General features: G+C 31.7%; 1 protein-coding gene and 1 long non-coding RNA gene across 11 annotated transcripts; both read left to right on the forward strand.

Annotated features, from left to right (window-relative positions):
* The first annotated feature begins 7776 nt into the window (after nucleotides 1–7776).
* On the forward strand, nucleotides 7777–11591 carry LOC100776415 (uncharacterized). Of its 9 annotated transcripts, XR_005887792.1 has the most exons (10): nucleotides 7830–7966; nucleotides 8514–8593; nucleotides 8681–8756; nucleotides 8838–8966; nucleotides 9225–9525; nucleotides 9669–9787; nucleotides 10191–10309; nucleotides 10429–10701; nucleotides 10959–11059; nucleotides 11142–11589. It is a non-coding gene; the product is annotated as an uncharacterized lncRNA (long non-coding RNA). The 9 variants fall into 9 exon arrangements; XR_005887798.1 differs by lacking the exon at nucleotides 8681–8756 and having other exon boundaries at nucleotides 7777–7966; nucleotides 10560–10701; nucleotides 11142–11587; XR_005887793.1 differs by having other exon boundaries at nucleotides 8514–8966; nucleotides 10429–10465; nucleotides 10560–10701.
* A 2512-nt stretch (nucleotides 11592–14103) lies between these two features.
* On the forward strand, nucleotides 14104–19321 carry LOC100786174 (putative (DL)-glycerol-3-phosphatase 2). 2 transcript variants are annotated; one of them, XM_006593353.3, is made up of 6 exons: nucleotides 14104–14506; nucleotides 14584–14808; nucleotides 17332–17392; nucleotides 17567–17714; nucleotides 17938–17977; nucleotides 18950–19321. In XM_006593353.3, exons 1-6 carry the CDS (start codon nucleotides 14428–14430, stop codon nucleotides 19015–19017), a joined length of 621 nt encoding a protein of 206 aa, XP_006593416.1. In that variant the 5' UTR covers nucleotides 14104–14427; the 3' UTR covers nucleotides 19018–19321.
* Nucleotides 19322–19723: the final 402 nt, after the last annotated feature.

A 19723-nucleotide genomic window follows, 5' to 3' on the forward strand; every position in this document is an offset into this window, starting at 1 on the left:
GAGAGCACTGCCATCCTGATGTGCCGACACATCGTTATATGGAGGTCATTTTCTCTAAACATCTACACCGTGAATTTTTACATGGTCTTACCCATCATTTACTTTTTGCTATTGCTTAGTACTAATGCTATATTTGGGTAGCTAGTTAGATGTTGAATATACCTGGCTGAGAGCAACTCTTTTGACTAACAAGTTGTTGATTAAAGTGGTCCTAAGTTTAATTTTTTTTAAGTAAGATTTTAAGTTTGAATCTTACGGTGGTCAATCAGATTTTAAAAAAATTAGTCAATAATAAACTAATGAATACTTTGCTTCAATCTCATGATAACAAAAACATAACTCTTTTGTAAATTGTAATTTTTGTATTGAATGTAATTTTGGAAAGTGTTGAATAGGTTTTTAAACATGCATTTAGTATATGTTTGGATGTCATGTGAGAAAGCTCAATTTTTTATTTTAAAATAACATTTTTTTCTTTTTTATTTATGTGCTTTGAAATTTGGGACTGTGCATTGTAGTAATTTTTATGGAAATGCGATATGATGAGATAGGAGAGAAAAGAGGTCAAATGTATTACATGAGTATTTACAATATTAGAATCCATGTATCATTCATGAAAATCATTTCTAAGAGAATTTTTTAACCGTAACATATTTATTTGAATCTCAATATTAGTTAAAATTACTTTCATGGATTAAATTAGTTCAAAAATAAATTTATAAATACTCAAACAAATTAAAACCTATGTAGGCAGGATAACGTGAAGAAATGCCATGCCCAACGAAATTCAGCTGTATAGTTTAAGCTCTGAAAACGGTTGATATCTCTCTAAGCTAGTAGCACAACAAAGGGAAAAAAAATGTTAGATTTTATCTTAAAATCAATTGACTGTTTAATAAATATATAAGCTGCACCCTAATGAGATTTTGGAAGGGGGATGCTAGGAAGTCTCACATCGTCTGCTTGAGTCCTTGGGGTGTAACTTATATATCTGGTGAACAACTTCATTTAATACCAATTGATTTTAAGAGAAACTTTAACATGACATCAAAGTCTGTTTAATATAAAAAATGATATGTGTTTTTTATTATTAATAATTACTTATAAAATAGACAAAAATTGGATTAGTGGCAAGAGAAGTGTTAGCTGTACGTTAAGATTGTACAATATTTTATATAAAATAGAGAAACGAGGAACTAAAAAATATTTGATAAATGAGTATATAACAAAGAAAATAAAAATAATAGTACAGATTTACGGAAGATATTGTAAAAGTATATTATATAGTAAATAATGCATTTCTACTAAACAACATGCGCTTGTCGCGTACTGTGATTGATAGAATGTTCGTAAAAGCTCACTTATTTTTTTAATTCAAGTTTGGCAAACGTATCAGTGTCTGATTGGATTGATAAGGTTAACCTTTTATTAAAAAAATTGGAATGCTTAAAATAACTGTGCGGGTGGATAGGATTAGATTTAGAGTGAGTGTTTTGGGAACTATGGGGAGAAGTAATAAGTGGAAAACAAAACAAGTGGTGAAGACCCATATTGTGTGTTCGGAAAAGGAAGGTAGAAAGTCTTCTCATGCAATGAGAAAAAGTTGACAATATTTGGTTGTTGATTTTGATATTGAGTTGTAAAGGCTATCAGGATGTCAAGCTAAGAGTAGTGCTGTGCACTTTAAGAAAAAGGGATGAACCAAAAACAAAAGACTATAGAGAAGGGCTTGGCTCAAGGGTAAGTGGTAAGTGCCCACAAGTGACAAGCTATTACCTTTAAAATTATTATTAGAAAAATATTACCATCACACTCTCTAAACTCTACATTAATCAGAAAAAAAAAGACCGTAAATTTGATTTCGGTCCAACATTTTCTTCGTTTGTTATGTTTAAATTAGGAGTAAAATAGAAAAAAATATCCCATTCTTACATAAAACAGATAGAAATTTTATTTTATTTTTTTAAAAAATATTCATCATTTATTATATTTATTTTTTCCCTTTTAATAAGTAATTAGTTTTTTTAAATAAGACTTTGGTCTTATGAAAATATGTTAAATATGTATAGAATAAAAAAATCTTTGTTATCTTTTATTTATGTATATGAAATAAAAACATGTAATCAATAGATAAAGTTTCATAAAAAAGATGAAGTAATTTTAAATTAATAAAATAATTTTTTTAGAATGATTAAAATTTGTAAGACGAGGAAAACTGTAAATAACATTTGGCATGGATTTTTTAGATATTAAAAATTACTTTAAAGTTATAGCTAAAAATAAGATTTAAATTTAAATGAAATTAGTTTTTACTTCTTTTTAATGTAATTGACCTAAAATACTCCTTTTTATCTTTCTGGTATAAAAAATTATTATTTATGTAGTTTCTGCTTAGAATACGTTAATTGCTTCAATAATCAATAGATTTTCAGAGTCACACCTCACAATGAATTTCCTCCTTTACTTAGAATGAATTGTCTCATTCTTTTTTTGTTTTTACCTTTTTGAACCTCTATATAGCACGTGCTGGCATTTTCTTCATATTTTTTAGCGTTTAATTTAATTGGAGTTTCTACATTGGGCTCTACTCTCGTGGGTAGGTGAAGCACTGAAGCTGGACCACTGCAACACAAGTAATTTAGGCATAAGATAAGAAAATAATTTTGAAAAGTTATCAAAATATATAAAATTTCAAAAGTTGGATAACAAATTATGAAAAATTAATATTTTTGTAGCAAAATTCACGAAAAATGAATAGCTACAGTTCTTGAGTTTATTTGGTGAGTAGTTTATACTTTATAAGTTTCATTAACTGGCTTTTAACTAGCTTAAAAGCTAGTTTGACGAAAATTCAAAGTAGTAATTAAAGGTCCACAAAAAGTAAATAAAGAACCCATTTGGAGTTCTACCACTGGAGATAATATTCTTATATAATAAAATAAATCTTTTTTCAAGTAACCTTAATAACTTATCTACATCATATAAGGAGTGTTGTTACTTATTACTCTAGTTAAATTTAAAAATAATACATCATTTTTAAAAATAAAAATATGTATTCACTTTGTTTTATTATAAATAAATATCTTATCAATAGTTAACAATCATTACTGAACATCTTGGAAACATTTTTACTATTTCTAGAACTGTGTTACTAACAACTAATTTTAAATAATATATTATTAATTTTAGGACTTTTAAAGAAGAAATAGAAATTAAGTACTTATTTTATCAACTTTAGAATTCCACTCAAATTTTTTATTCATCGTCTAAAATCCCAAAGTTGATCATAATAATGTAGAGTTTTCTGTCAATAATTTGAAAATGAATTATAGCAGGAGATAAAGCTTTGAAAAACGCATTTACATCAAAGTGAATTATAATATAATGCGTATTCATTTTTAAGGAAAGATAAGTATAATTTTTAAAAAATAAAGAAAAAACAATAGCAAGCATTTCTCAGAAAAAAGCGGAAAATTTATTGTTTTCTTAATCAACACAAAGCTCTTGAGAAAACTTAGATTTCATGGGTTTAATTAAAAATAAACAACAATTTTCTCATATTCATCATTCGATTTATTTTATGAACAGATAGCTTAACACCAATTCTTTTTATATATACAAGTTTAATCACTATAAATGTATGCGTAATGCCTGTAAATATTATTTTAAAAATATACAAACGCAATTATTTTTATTAGGAAGAAGGAACCTTTCTAAACCATTGTCACAACTCACAAATCTATGGTGTATTTGGCAGCGAATTTTCTTCATCCTAACAACATACTATATTCTTCACTTAGCGGGCTAGAATAAATTGACTGATTAAATTTAAGGAGAAAAATTCCAAACTGTTGAATGCTCATATTTTACTTTCTTGTTCAATTTTCAAAGATGAAAAAGCTCAGTTGTCCAGATTCGTTGTCAAAGATTGATACCTTATATATACTAATAATAAATTCTACTCTTATCTAATAATAAATTATTATATATGATGATATTATCATTTTTTATAATAATTATTTAAAAAGTAGTGTTTAGATTAATTCATAATTGGGTCACAAGCTAGCCAGGTAGATTTTTTTTTTATATTAATTAAAAGTGTATGAAAAAAATATTTTCATCCCCAAAAGACCTTAACCTCTTCTTGTTCCTCCTCTATTTCATTTTATTTTCCACATTTCAAAACAGAAAAAGTTGTGCCAAATATACAGAAATACACAAGGAAAAACAATGACATATATGCCTGTTTATGCAGCCTGAAATTTTCCCAGTAATTGGAATTAATTATTGAGTGCAACTGATCATTGGTTTTCGTTTGAAAACAAAATTACACTACTACAAAGTACTTTAAAAACAGCAATAACACGTGCAACACTTTTCACGTACGGTGAAGAAAACACGTTCACACGCATACAAGTAAAACACATATATTATATAGAGGCAGCACAATACTTTTGCCGCTGTCGATTGCTAATGAATGAAATAACATTACAAACAAAACAAGGACGCTGCGCTGCGCTAACAAGTCCTTTTTGCTTTTACTCACTCTCTCTCTTTCTCAGCGTCTTTGTGTCATTTTCTTGCTTGGAGATCAATGCAAAGATTTTTATTCTAATGGTTCCCCATTGAGCCATATAAGATGCCCCACCAAAACCAAGTAGAATGGATGTGATATGATTTTGGCTTTTTTTGCTAACCCAACAAAATTGTCCTACCATTTTGCCGTACCTTTCTTCCCTTCCATTCAATACAAAAAGTCCGAATAATTTCAACCGATCCAACTTATTTACATACAACAAGAATGTCAATGTTACTTTTTAGATAGGATTAAGATTAAGATTTTAGCTGAATCTTGGACCAAATAATGCAATCCGTGAATTTTGAATAATCTGTTACAATGTTGAATTATTTTGTTCTGTTTTCCTACGAGATTAATAAATGAGGGCCATTATTCTTCATCTAACTCGTTTAAACCGGTATATGCTGCATTCTTCTTCTATTTATTTGGCTTAAAAGAAATGGTGGCCACTAACTCCATGTAGATCATCAAATTAAGTGACTAGAATCAAAATACTTGATTCCATCAAACTCCACAGAATCAGAACAAGTGAGGATCCTTACTTGCTTGTTTTACTATCGCTCACCGTACATGAGGGTGGAATTCATTTTTCATTGCAACCGTTGGATGGATTTATCGCTTTCGTTCCTAGTACAAAGAATCAGATACCCATAATCTACTCTTGGGAACCATGCATGAATTGAACGGTGAACATTAATTTTGTTCAATGATAAAAGTATAAATGAAATTTTGAATGGAAAAAGATACGGAAAATGAACGATGCATGGTTGGCATTTACAAATAATGGCAAGCTGCCAAAAGAAAGGATTCTTCAGCTAAAAGAACTGGAAGTTTTGGCGTGTATGTAGCTTGCCATATGACTTCTGGAAATAATCTATGATCCTGACTTTAATATAATAAAATTTATATAAGGCATACTCAATAAATAAGCATTATCTCCTTCACATATAATAAAATTTATTGAATTTTCTTCAATTACTAACAAACTTTAGAACTTCTCAATTAGCGTATTCTCTCTCTCTCTCTCTTTTAAATTAGTGTATTCTCTTATGTGTAAAGTTTCTAAACGATTCTTATCTAAAATATTATATCCATTTTTTAGCCAAAAAGAAGCCCTCCTCCGCGTTCAGAAAGGGTCCCAGGATTTGGGAAAAGGGTGCCGTATATATGGATTCGACAATATATAGAACCTTTGAATTTGAAAGATGGAAACACAATTTTTATTTTTTTTTGAGGGAGAAACACAATTTCTTTTATTCCATGTCTACCTTGACCCGAGGGAAATAAAGACTAAGAATAAAATGCAACAGTATAACGAGTTTGGTTGCTTACGAAGCGTATTCCACATTCCATAATCCATATGCATGTTGTATAATTTTTGAAGTTGAATCCGATATTACTTCTCATTTGAATCCTATATACAGAGGCGTGTATATTTAAGCTTAAAACGAATTTCAAAGTGGGACTTTTTAAAATTAATACAAAATTATTACCATTATTTTCTTATTTTAAATTTATCTTTGTTTATAAATATATTTTTTTATTAAATTCATGTAATTAATTTTTAAATATTTTTAACTGATGGTAAAAGAATTAATTTATTTTTCTTTATACATCATTATTGATCTTAGATATATGATTTTATTAATTTTATAGTTTTAAAAAACTTATTTTCACTAAAGAGTTGACAATATTTTTTGTTAAAATGAGAAGTCAGACAAAAATACTTTGTACTAAAGCAAAAATAGACCTTTTTAGTTAAGGGGAAAAAAAGCTACCACAAAAAGTAAAAATAGAGACGCTTTCTTTCTTCTATTTCAAACTTTTTATAACGCTATGATGTTGCCATTAGAATTACCATCGCCTTCCAATCTTTCTTAGACCACCATTTTAGGGTGGTCTAGTTTTGCATCATGAACGTCTCGACCATGAAACCGTTGCACTGAACACATGACACACGGTTCGAACACCTCCACCACTAGAATTAGTGAATTACCATCACCCCATGTAGAGAACAGCTCCACAAGCTTCACTAAGGTGGTGGTGTTGGGCCCAGAGAAAGGAGCATAGAGATGGTTGTTTTCATCGTACTTGATTCCTAGCTAGTACTAGTATTATATTAGTTCTAAATTGAAAACAACTTAAAATGGACAAAGGCAATAAAGTTCAAAGGCATAATGATGTTGCCATGTGTGGATCAGAAACAAAACTCTTAATAAAATTCTAAATCTTTGTTGGCACCTGAAATTCGCCATGAAATTAAAGTTATATAAGAATCACTTGCTGTTAGACTTATAATTATTCATTTTAAATTTTAATATTTAAAAGTTATATTAATTCAAATATTTATTAGAAAATTATATTATAAGTGTGAAATGTTTACTAAATTTGTTGATGATTAATATTTATTGGACAATATGAATTATGACATTTAGTGAGTCCCTCCTTAATTAAGTGAGGGAATCATTCTAACTACTTTTTTATCTATAATATTTAAATTTGGAATCTTATTTAAAAAAATTAAAATTAATTCCAGTTTGACTAATATAATGTTCATATATTACCTAGAATTACATTCATAATCTCATTATAAAACTACAAAATAACTTATTGAAATCCATTGAAATTGACAATCAACACCTTAACAATTATTAACTCCCTAAAAGAAAAAAAAAATGTTTCTGTAAAACGATAGGGACACGTTCTAAAAGCAGGAGGGTTTGATCCGTATGAAAAAAAGACATGTCCCTACAGCTTCTTCAAAAGACATTTATCAGCTCATGTTGTAATCTGTCTCTTCATCTTTGTCATAAAAACGCTCATCTTAACTTGCCTCTAATTTTAATCCTCAGTTGTTCTATAGTAACCGATGCAATTTTCATCAAATAAGTACGAAAATCAATGATATAATTGCGTGTACTTATTTAATTATTGTCATTATTATAGTTATTTCTATCGTCACTTCCATAGCGGTGCAACAAAAATATAATAGTGCAAGAAGTGCCTCCTCAAAATGACCCAGCAAAAGATGGGCTACTAGACAGGCCCATCAGCCCGTGAACATAACGGATCAATGTTTGCTAAGATTATTGTTGAGGGGTTTTCTTCTGGTGCTGCGGCCCCATCTTAAACTACTGTGATCTGACTTATCCAACGATCAGTATTGAAAACGTATGATAGTATCTGCATAACCGTTGGATCAAAAAAATTTTGAAGACGCGAGGGTAAAGCTCCGAACTGGCTACATTTTGTGCTTCACTTGTCACTTGCTCTTGCTCTTTTTTTGCCGCTCAAATTCCCTCTTACTCTTTTTGTTGGGAGAACGACGAAGTGAGCCTCGCACTGTTCTCAGAAGCAACCTCAATTTCTTTTGGAGCCCGTGTTGTGGTAATTTCTAGCTCGGATTCTAATCTCAATTTGTGCTTGTTTCGTTGATGAGATTTTGCATGTGATCAAAGAAAATTCTCAGTGGTTGTATGGTACGGTTCGAACGATTGCATATGCAAAGATTGCTGAAAATTCATTTTTAACTTCACTTTTCGCAGATATGAATAATAATGTGATGTTTGATTCATTCCTTCTCATTCTATTGCCAGAAACACATAATCACTTTTCTTTCTTTTTTATTTTCTATTGCTTTTTTCTTTCCTATTTTTGTATTTCTTTTTCCTACATTATTTCAGCTAATCAAGCTTATATTAAAATGTTAATGAATCTAAAGTATATAGACGAGGAGAAAAGTAACCATACAAGAATATGTTGGATTGGAAATTAAGTAGAAAGTGTCAGTGACTAAGTTCTGGATTTCGTGTTCTAGCGTTTCGATGATAAACCAGTGACTGTCGATGAGGAACTTCTGGTTAGATTACCAATAATTAGTGCCATTATATTTTTGACTTGTGATTAGTGTTTGACTTCAAACTATTCACTGCAGCTGCGGTCATGGATACTGATGAGGAGTGTTCAATTGCTCTTGAATAATCTGAAAGAGATCCTTTCTTTGACAAAAAGAAGGTAAAAATAAGACAATCAAGTTCTTTAGTGTTATGTTTTTTACTTGTTTGTTTTTCGTTGAGGAGTTTCATATATGACAAAAATTAGGTGACAAGCTGCAGCAAACTACTCCTTTTTATGTTATCATATGTGTAAAATTTAAAGTAATTGCACAATGATTAAGGTATGCTAATATCTGCCTGTGGTTTATCTTTTGAGTCCTAAGCCATTTCAACTTGCTGACTGATCTGCATTATTTTATCAGAAATTACTACAAAGTTAGGGCTTTAGTCCCAAAGAATGGATATACCTCAAGTGCTCTTCAAAACTTGGCTGGATGAATGCTACTGTGGAGGTCTTACTTCAGATTGCATGAATCATACAATTAAATGAGGTTACTTCCTTTTTACTCTCTGTATTCTGTAATATATACTGAGTTACTCATTATCAATCCGAGGACAGATTAGAGTTAAGGGATTGTCATAGTCTTGGGATTTCTCACACATCTTTACATAATCTGGTTATCTTCTAGATCTATTTAAAGAGAAAAACGGAAATGCATTGCACCATGATTATTTTGTCTTTTTCTACTCCCCTTTTTCACTTTTGGGACACTAACGAGTCATGAATTAACTTATTTACTGAGCTGCAGCTGGAACTTTATTTTGCTGAAGGTGATGTATGCACGTCAATGGAGTCTTACAGTCCCAGGAATGAGTTGGAGGCTCTCAATTCAATTGTTTGGCTCACTGACGTATCACTTTCTACTTGTACACATCTCCATACGAATATTTTGCAAGGGTTATGCCTAACAATTCTTGATTTAATTTCTGATTTTGGGGACAAAAACGGGGTGAAGGAAGTAGTTAAAAAAAACCACAGTTGTGACCAAGAAGAATGTCTGATAGAATCGGGTGAAAGCAATGGTGCAATGACACAATTAAAAATAGCTTGTAAGTTTCACCGTGACTTTCTTTGTGTTTTAGTTGCTTTCTGATTCAGTGGTTTCTATAGGATGATTTTCTTTCCTTTGCACAGGTATTAGCTTTTCTTTAACACACATAATACAAACTTCTTTCCCCCTTAATCTACACAGATATTGAAGGAGCCGATCAGGGTGCAATAGCAAGGAAAGATCTAAAAGTTGGAGACGTTGCTTTGGAAATTCCTGTGTCCATTATCATTTCCGAGGAGCTTTTGCATGAAACTGATATGGTATGTTTCCTAGTTGAAAAAGTGAAGATAGTTTATTTTAATTTTTTTTAAGAAACCTACTATAATAAATTATCCTTTACCTCCTTTGCATTAAAAAATGGTGCCATATCATCTCAGAGTTGAATATAAATACATATTTTATACCTGCATTTCATCTCCTGCTTTGCAAAATAAGGTCATGTAGGATGTTAGTTATCGTGACCATCCTTAATGGAAGCACTCTCTCTCTCTGTGTTGGAAAGGCTTACAATATAGTTGTGCATCGACCCCTCTTATTTGATAAGGATAGGCACATCCATTTTAGGTGACATTATTTCTTAAAATAAGTATAAAGGGAGAAATGTCATATGTTCACCTGACCATTATGTTCTTCATAACTGATAATTGCCTTTATCCAATACAGTACGGTGTCTTAAAAGAGATTGATGGCATATCATCTGAGACAATATTGCTATTATGGAGTATGAAAGAAAAGTATAAGTGATTCAAAATTCAAAATACTACCAGAAAAATTTAATACAGGTAATCTTACTTTACTATGACATGCTTTATACACATACATAGATATAAATTTTGTACAGATCCCCTAAATCTCACTCAAGTCATTGTAATGCAACCTATTATGCTTAAAATGCTTGCAGGTGCTTTTCTATGGCTTTGAACAGTAGCTGCAAACAAGTAACTCTAATAATTCAATGGATGTCCGGTTATATAAGTTTTATAGAGTGTCTACTGACTACTCAGTTTTTATCTTAAATTTCTTGATGGTCAGATATTGATAAGCATAAGCATAAGCCACACATCACCAAGGTGTACACCCGCAAATACCCAAGGGGTGCAAACCACCCAACAGTTACAACCCACCCAAAGGGTGTAAACTACCCAATAGTTACGATTCATCCAAAGGGTGCAAGGTCAGAAGATGTGAATCAATGGGACATGACCCTTGCGACATTTTTTTAAAACATCAAGTGTATTCATTTTTTTATTTATAAAGTATAAAAGATTTGTAAAAGGATAAGGATAATAGTTAAAGAATGAAAAGTAGAAAGTTTATTAAGAAACATGCACCCCATACATTATTCTTCCTATAATATAGTTTACATATTGCGTTGTTAGTCAAATTTTACTGATTCACCTTCTTAATGTATATAGAATCTTTCTTTTACAGTTGCGGGGAAGCTTGGAAAATGAGTTGGAAGTTCTTGAAAATCTCAAAGATATCTTTGATGACATGATGGAAAATATGGGCGAGATCGATCTTGATAACGGGTGAAGGCCTTAATTAGTTACTAGTATTTGCAGAAAGAAATCATGAAGTTTCTTTTGGTGACATGGTGTTTTTTGTCCTCAGAGAAAACTGCAGTTGGGATGAAAAATTGGCTATGGATTTTAAAGATCTACAAATACGAATTGCCTGTTCTGTTTCAACTTCGTGTCACACTGGCATGGACATGTTGAAGAACGAACTATGCAAGTGCATGGCTGAGGACATCCTAGGCTAATTTTGAGCATCTTGGATCATTGTACTTCTAAACCACTAGGAAGACGGACATTTGGACCTCATAGTAATGTAACGGTCATTTTGTACTACAAAATTACGTCAAGCTTTGCTGTCATTGTCCATGTGGACGAACTTGGTTGCACAGAATTTCTTTTTTAGGTGAAATGCACTTCCAGATTTTTTCAGGTATGAGAAAGCAGTTGCTTGCGTAACTTTTGGCACCGCGTGTTCTTCTGATAGTGCTAACTGCTAACTAATCCAAAACCTACCATCCAAAATGCTTTAGAGGAAGATTCTCCTAAATAGGGGTATGGTATAGCATTTGCATTCCCTTTAAAATATGCGGTCAAGAAAGTGCTGATAACTATTATAAATATTTAGTATAAATTCATTTTACATTGACTTTTAATGATGTTATGAGTTGACACATTGATATTTATTATTTTTTATTAGTTATTAAATAATAAGGCCATAAGAAAATATATTAGATATGCATATGTTAATATAAAATATGTTATTCTAATAATTAATATTTAAATTCTTTAATGGCTAATATAATATAATAGAGTAAATTTTTAGGTATCATTTTTAGTGGTGGTCTGACCTTAAGCACTATCATTTATTATTATTTTTTCAGAAGCCCTATCAAAATTAGTGTTGAAAAGTTAAATGAAACTCAATTTACACCGTACTGACATTATAGTGTCCAACCAAAAGAACAATCAATCCAGCAAAAAGTAAAAAACCAAAAGAACAATCACATTTTGAAAAATTAAATGAAACTCAATTTACGTTTGAAAATCGGCATTATCGTGTCCAACTTAAAAACAATATAACACTAATATTATAGCATCATTTATCTCCCTTTCAGAAAGTAATACGGAAAAAATAAATCATGCTCATGTCACTCATAATTTCACACAAATGCGTTGACTTTTTATCTGAATCATACCATGTGATTCATGCATTTCTATATAAGTTCTATTGGCTTCAACATCGGATGTCACCGACAAAGATTGGAGAAAATGTTATTTTAAGCATTAAAATATTACTTTAATATTTTTTTAACAACCAAAATGCATGTTTATATTATTTGTCTTGGAAAATATTTTTTTGTCATCGAGATACAGCAAAAAACTCTTGCTATATGACAAGTAAATGGTTACTTCTGATTTTGGCACATAGACAATACATATTATTTCTCTTAAGATTGAATTTTATGTGAAAGAAAATTCATTAACAGTTGTTTCTATTATATAGTAAATATTTTCAATCAGAATTATTTTTGTATAAGGTACTTATATGAGTTTTTATTGGAATGCTTCAAAATAAAAGTTAAAAAATAGAAGAAAGAAAAAAACAAAGAAAATCATTGTTTTCTTTTTCTCCACCAAATCATTGAGTTATCCAACCACATGGTTGATTTGATTCTAAAAACTCCATCCTTTATTCTATTTTTCATCATGATAAATGTGTACTATATTCATCAATAATCCCACTTAAAAAATCCGATTAATTGTTTTTATTGAGATCTTTTTTAACTATCTTTTTTTATCCATACTTAATTAAGGAATCAAAACTCTATGACCAATGTAATGTTAGTATATCCTTTACTTTTTGGTAATATGTAATACATTCAATAATCAATAAATAAGCTTTTTTTTAATGATAATCATAATTGAAATGTATTGATAACATCAAATATTATATTTTGAATAATTACATATTTTATTAATGATTTTGTAATTTTAATAATTTTTTACCACTAAAAAATATGTTAAAAGAAGTGTCTCAAAAAATATGTTACTAACACCTTTCTTTTTATTATTTTCATTTTATGTTGCTTGTAGTTTTCTCTATTTTAAATAGGATAGTTTCAAAAGTTCAAATACAGGTAATCTTTATTAAATGAGTTTAAATTTTCTTGTGGCTTGGGGACTTTTCAATCCTACACCCCCATTATTTAATAAAAATACAATAATATCCTTGATGGAATTTCACCTCCCATCTCTCAATCTTAACACCTCCCTTTTGTCAACTCTTGATGACATCTCTCTCAACGACACACCCCTGCAATGGTATTCTTTCTTTGACGGCATACCCACACCCACATTGATGACATCCTTCCCTCCCATGACAACTCTTCCTTCTCTTGATCCCTTCATTCTTGTGCTCCCTCATCCTCCTTCCTCCGTCTGTGAAGGTAAGTGGTTCCTTCTTCTTTCTCTTTTCTTTTCTTCTTCCTCCTTCTCCCTTTATCAAATTTAATTAACTACAAAAAATCTTTTAAAATGATCTTTCCGTAAGCAAAAATGCTTTTCGAATGGTTTTTCCATAAAGCAAAAAATGTTTATGGAATGGTTGTTTCGAAAACATTTTTGCTTATGGAAAGACCATTTTGGAAGCAGCTATTTTAAATTCGAAGCAGCATTTCTGTAAGTGTATTTTGTATATTTCAAAAAAAGGGTTTCAAAAATCATTAGTGTGCTTACGAAAAGTCTATTTTGGAAGCAACAATTATAATTTGGAGTGACCTTTTTGGAAGTGTATTTTGTATGTTCGAGAAAAACGTTTCAGAAAACATTATTTTAACTTATGAAAGAATCATTATAAAAGTAAAAATTGTAATCAAGAATAGCCTTTTCAAAATTGCATTTTGTATATTCCATATGGGTCATTTCAAAAGCACTATTTTTGTTTATGCAAAAGTGTTTCATAAGTTTTTTTCCTTTCAAAAACATCATTTCGTAAGAATGTTTATATTCATATCCTTACGAAACACATGTTCCGGAAACAATCTCAAAACTCAAAATAGGACATTTCTGAGAAGAAGAGTTAAGTTGAGTCGAGAAGAAGAAAAGAACAAGAAAGGGAGAGTATGGACTCGTGCTGAATGTGGGAGAAAGAAGAGGAAGAGGGGAAGGACAGAATCGACAGAAGGTAAAAGGGGTAGATTGGGGTTTTTAAAAAACTTGAGAGGTGCGGGATGCAATAAAAGGGTGCAGATTGCCCTTGGAAAAACATCCGAAGATCGCTTAAACGTCTCTCTCTCTTCGTCCCTTGCTCTGTAGCTTGGAATCTGCAGTTGTAGATCGGAGACTGGGCAAGAAGGTCGCATTAGCTTCTTCATCGCGCAATGGCCCATCCCTCTGCTGTCGTCTCCGTCAGAAGGCCAATCACCCACGTCGTTTTTGACATGGACGGTCTCTTGCTCGGTATATTATTGATCTATTATTCCATCTACCATCAACCACATTCTTGTTGTTTATCAAAAACCATGCTTCTGTTGCAGACACTGAGAGGTTCTATACTCAAGTCCAGGAAATCATACTCGCTAGGTACAACAAAACCTTTGATTGGTCCCTAAAGGCAAAGATGATGGGAAAAAAAGCAATAGAATCTGCTAGGATCTTTGTTGAAGAGACTGGAATTAGTGATTCTCTTAGTGCCGAGCAATTCCTGGTAGAAAGAGAGGATATGCTGGAGAAGTTGTTTCCTACTAGTGAGCCTATGCCAGGTATGTGAACTAATGGAGATTGGAATTGGACGCCCTTATCTAATTAACATAGGATTAAAGAATCACGTATGTAACTATAAACCATGCTCTGCTCAAAGGGAAGCTGAAAATGACATTCCAGACATGTGATTAGAGGACCTTTAGAGACAGGCACTAGAAATTTAAAGCTTTAACAGTAGTACTTGACGCAAAAGAGGCACATGAAATGATATACTATATTTTTATACATGTATCACATGCATATACCTAGTTTGTTCTAACTTCTAAACACGAATTCTTGACTGAGGTGGTGACCTGCTTATTTATCAAGTGTTGCTGAATTTTATTTTATTTTTTTTTATATATACTTGCATGGATTACTAACCAGAAGTTTGAAAGTGCAGAAAATTGTCTTATCATCATCATCATCTTCTTCTTCTTCTTCTTCATCATCTATTCAGGATTCCCAATGTGTTTGTGCTTAAGGGGGTGTTACTGTTTAGGAATTGGAAGAACTTCTATGGAGCTTATTTAGGCTTATAAAAATAGCTTATGACTACTATAAATAGTTTTTAGCTTATGACTCCTTTTCATCTCATTTCAGTAAGTTTCATAACTAAATATATGACATAAACTCTCATGAAAGCTTATTGAATAATTGCTTAATTAAGCTATTTACCCAAATACACCTTGAATGGATGACATTTGGATGTCTTAATGCCTTAATGGATGTATTATTATGTATATATGTAACAGAAAACTAGTTTACACCTAGGGGTTGGACGAATGCTTCGTCCTAAGAACTATCTGACATTGGACACACACTTAAAGGATAAGCAGTCTTTTAGAAAACAGGTTTGTTAAACTCAAAACTAAGTTCCTTTCTTATATAGGTTAGCAACAGTAAAATATATGCAGATAAAGAGAAGAAAGAGGGACACATAAAGTTTTGTCACTGGTTCGCCGAACTAAACGATATGTTTAGTTTTGCCTCACTACTACCAAGATTTTACTATCAACCATAGGTTACAAACATTGTTTCCTAACACCAAAGTATTCTTTATATTTATCTCTCTAGACACTTTTTCCAAGTATTTTCTTCTACAAGCCTCTTTAGATTTCACACACTTACGAAAAATGCCAGAAAGGATAACTCTTTTACTTCAGAGCAAGTAGGGCAATTGTTAGACTTGTTAAAATAGTCGTTGGAGGGAGTCTTTAGCTCTAGAGAAGAGACCTTTTAATTTGAATGTTTGAGCCCATGAAATGCAGGCATTAACTGTTATCTTCTTGCAACTGGATAACCAATCGCATAAATAGGTTGTCTTAGAGTACCTTTTGTACTTTGTCAATGTATTAGGTGAAGTTTCCATTCTGGTGAAAAGACATGCTAGCTTTCTATGAGAGGTTGTCTCGGCCGCAATGACTTTTGTCTTATCTAATTATTTTGGCTGTGTAACTTCTTTTATCAAAGTAAATATGTACAAATTATCAGTTCGTTCTTTCTTATTCATTTCACCCTCCCCATTTCATTATTTCTCTTATCTTGCAGTCCTTCTCCAGTCTTTGTTTAATTAAGCTGTTATGATGCATAAAGGTTCATAATTGGTTATCACCTTGTAAAGTTGAACCTTTGAACTTGTAATCATTCCTTGTTTAATATAATTGGGCATCTTCCATCCTTTTTGTAGATACACATGGTGAAAACTTGAAAAGATTCATCACAACATGGATCTTCTAGGGATGAGAAGAAATTATATTGACACATTCAGCATAGTGATATATGTTGAATATCAGAACTTGTACCTTGTTTAGTGTAGTTATGAACTTTGAATTCATAAAATTCTTATTGTATGTATTTCTACCATGATTTTGTAGCTGGATACTTCTGTATTATACACTGATATTGATGGCATCTTCGAACCCTCATGCTTCAACCTTCAAGTACATTTGTTTTGAGATGCTTGTATTGGTTTAATTAACTGCTATCGAAAAACTGATTTTTAAGGACGGGTAGAATTCCTTCTCTGTATGGATTCTTAGCAACATTATATTACTATATCTCAAGATATTCAGCAAGTAAATATTTTTTTCCTCATAAACTGCTCTTCATTTTCAATGGGAAATGTACATATTTGTTCATATAAAAGCTCCTAACTATTCAAGATTCAATCTTCTTGCAAGGCATGAGTTCTCTAAGGGGTTTCCCCCACCCCACCCATACACATGCTGCATAAGTTTTAAGTCATTGAACTGTAATCATAGATCCCAGACTGAAGCTTATACCTGACTGTGTTCAAAGACTGCTGTTAACTAAACTAGTCATTTTATTGTGAAAGCCTTAATCTGTACTTTTGTTATTGGTAATTAATATTTATTGGGAGTTGGACTAGTACTGAATAGTTCGTAGTGTATATCGTAAGCCTGTCAAACTCAATAGACTTAGTAGCTATAGAAATACTTAAATATACAAATTCTGTGTTATATGCACTATTATATTGTTTATATATTGATGTTCTTCTGTGCCATTTTCATTTATCATAGGTGCTAGCCGTTTAGTCAATCATCTACATGCAAAAGGAGTTCCAGTCTGTGTGGCAACTGGGTACACTTCAACCATCTTTTGTTTATTTGTTTTTTTTTTTTTGGTTATTTACATGTCTTTTGTTTGGGTGGGTGGGTGGGTGGGGTAAAAACTAGAAAGAAGAGATTTATGTCCTGTCTCACATCTATTTTGAAGAATTTGTAATGCAAAGTTGTTTTGAAATTTTCCCCACAGTTCTCACAAGCGACATTTTGAATTGAAAACTCAAAGACATCATGAAATCTTCTCTTTGATGCATCATGTTGTTCTTGGTGGTGGCCCAGAAGCTAAACAAAGCAAACCTTCTCCGGATGGATTTCTTGCAGCAGCCAAGAGATTTGAGGTATAGCAATTTATGAATGTGGTGCACTTGTTGACAAAATTGTCCATAGATTAAAAGATTACAGATGCCTTTCTTTTCCTACTTTGAATTTGGCATTGGGTTCATTTTATTATTGTATTTCTGATTTTGTCAAGTCTGTAATCCATAGTGATGTTGTAGTTAATGATGAATTGATGTCAATAGGGTGGACCGGTAGATCCTTCTAACATTCTTGTTTTTGAAGATGCACCCGCAGGAGTTCTTGCAGCTAAGAATGCTGGAATGTAAGTGGATTGGAGCATTGAAAGATATTTTTTATTTTCATATCTTTAAATTTAAATGCAGCAGGCTATGGTTTCAATCTGTTGGCATTTGATAGAATGGGTAGATAATTTAGTGCTAGATCTAGCAGTTTCAGATCTTACAATATTACTAGCACAGTATGTAGTATACAAAATATCTGCATCAGCAATATATATCACTGATCTGGAATTGATGAAATCTATGCTTCTTGTACTCAACAAATTCCTCAACTTAACAATTATGATGGATTGCATCTTTCTAACGTTTATATGGTCAGTAGGCTCTTTCTATTTTTTCCCTCTCTCATATATGGAGTACATGATGCTGATATAACGTTATTACATGTATGTTTAAGGTCTAAAAAACTGTGACATATGAATGAGTATATCCAAAACTGGGTAACAGATTCCACTATCTTGTTTGTTCTTGCAATAGTTAAGTTTGAATGTTAACCAATTTTAAGTGGCAGTTGATAATGTTTTACAAGCCAAATAATGATTAACCTCCAAGTTTTAAGGGTGATTGATTTTTCACCCTAAAAAAAATTCTAATCACACCATTTAGTTAACTGATTGATTGAAATTAGCCCAGAGAACTGGAGCTAATTCACAAGTTAGTTGTGGATCTTATAACTTTCATCAATCATGGAGAGCTATCAGTTTGACTCTCATTGTTGAGCAAGCAAATAGTATAGTTTGAAAAGAGTAAGGCATTAAGTGACCAAACTCTACAAGTAACTAAAAATGGATACAGTGATTTATCCGGTCTTGATGCCAAGCTAAGAAGACATTTATTGTGGTCTCTCATAACATCATGATGATGTCTACCCATTCCTATTTCTTATGACTCGTTTCTTACGAATTAGTTGCATGTTATTTTCTTGAACAAGAATACATTGTGCAATTGGAGTTTATCTTCAATTTGTTAATCTTTTATGGTTACATGTCATGCAGGTCTGTTGTTATGGTCCCTGATCCAAGGCTGGATAAGTCTTTTCTTGATACAGCAGATCAAGTTTTGAACTCACTGTTGGATTTCAACCCTAGTGAGTGGGGTTTACCTCCTTTTGATGATAATAGAGACTGAAATCGTACATTCTTATTGCAGACAGAAAGAGCTGATGAGTAGTTAATCCATTTCCGTAGATTATTTGACTTTTATATCATTGTTCTTGGTGAATTACTACAATTGATATTGACTTTTTAGATCTTAGAGAGTCAATGTATCGTTTACATATTTGGCCTTCAAACTTCGCTGATACATACAATGCTGTTTGGCACCGTTTAATGGTAATAATTCGTTAAATAGCAGCAATTCAACATAAATCTCATTTTTTTCCTTTGAAATTTCTGTAAGTTTCATAATTAACTCACTAGTGTCACATGTGGCATGTCCCAATGAAAAAAAAACATCTATGAAGGATGCTAAGCTTTTACATATGACTCAACTCTTTGTTCATCCTAGATGCTCCAATGGAAAAAAACAACCCCTCCACACGTCTCCAAATGACAATTACCAATGACATGATTAGCTATTCTTTAATCTCTTCCTTAATTCTTCCCAACCCCAAGAAACAAAAGAAAATCCCCACCCCTCAACAATCCATTAACACCAATCCACAAGGAAACCAAAGCTTCTGAATCTACAAGTGCCAATCCTAATGGTAAACCAAAATAGACCACCATCGAATGACTATCCATAGATGCATTAAAGTGCAATAAGTCTAC

This window comes from Glycine max, chromosome 13 (assembly GCF_000004515.6).
Source record: "Glycine max cultivar Williams 82 chromosome 13, Glycine_max_v4.0, whole genome shotgun sequence".
Classification (NCBI taxonomy): domain Eukaryota; kingdom Viridiplantae; phylum Streptophyta; class Magnoliopsida; order Fabales; family Fabaceae; genus Glycine; species Glycine max.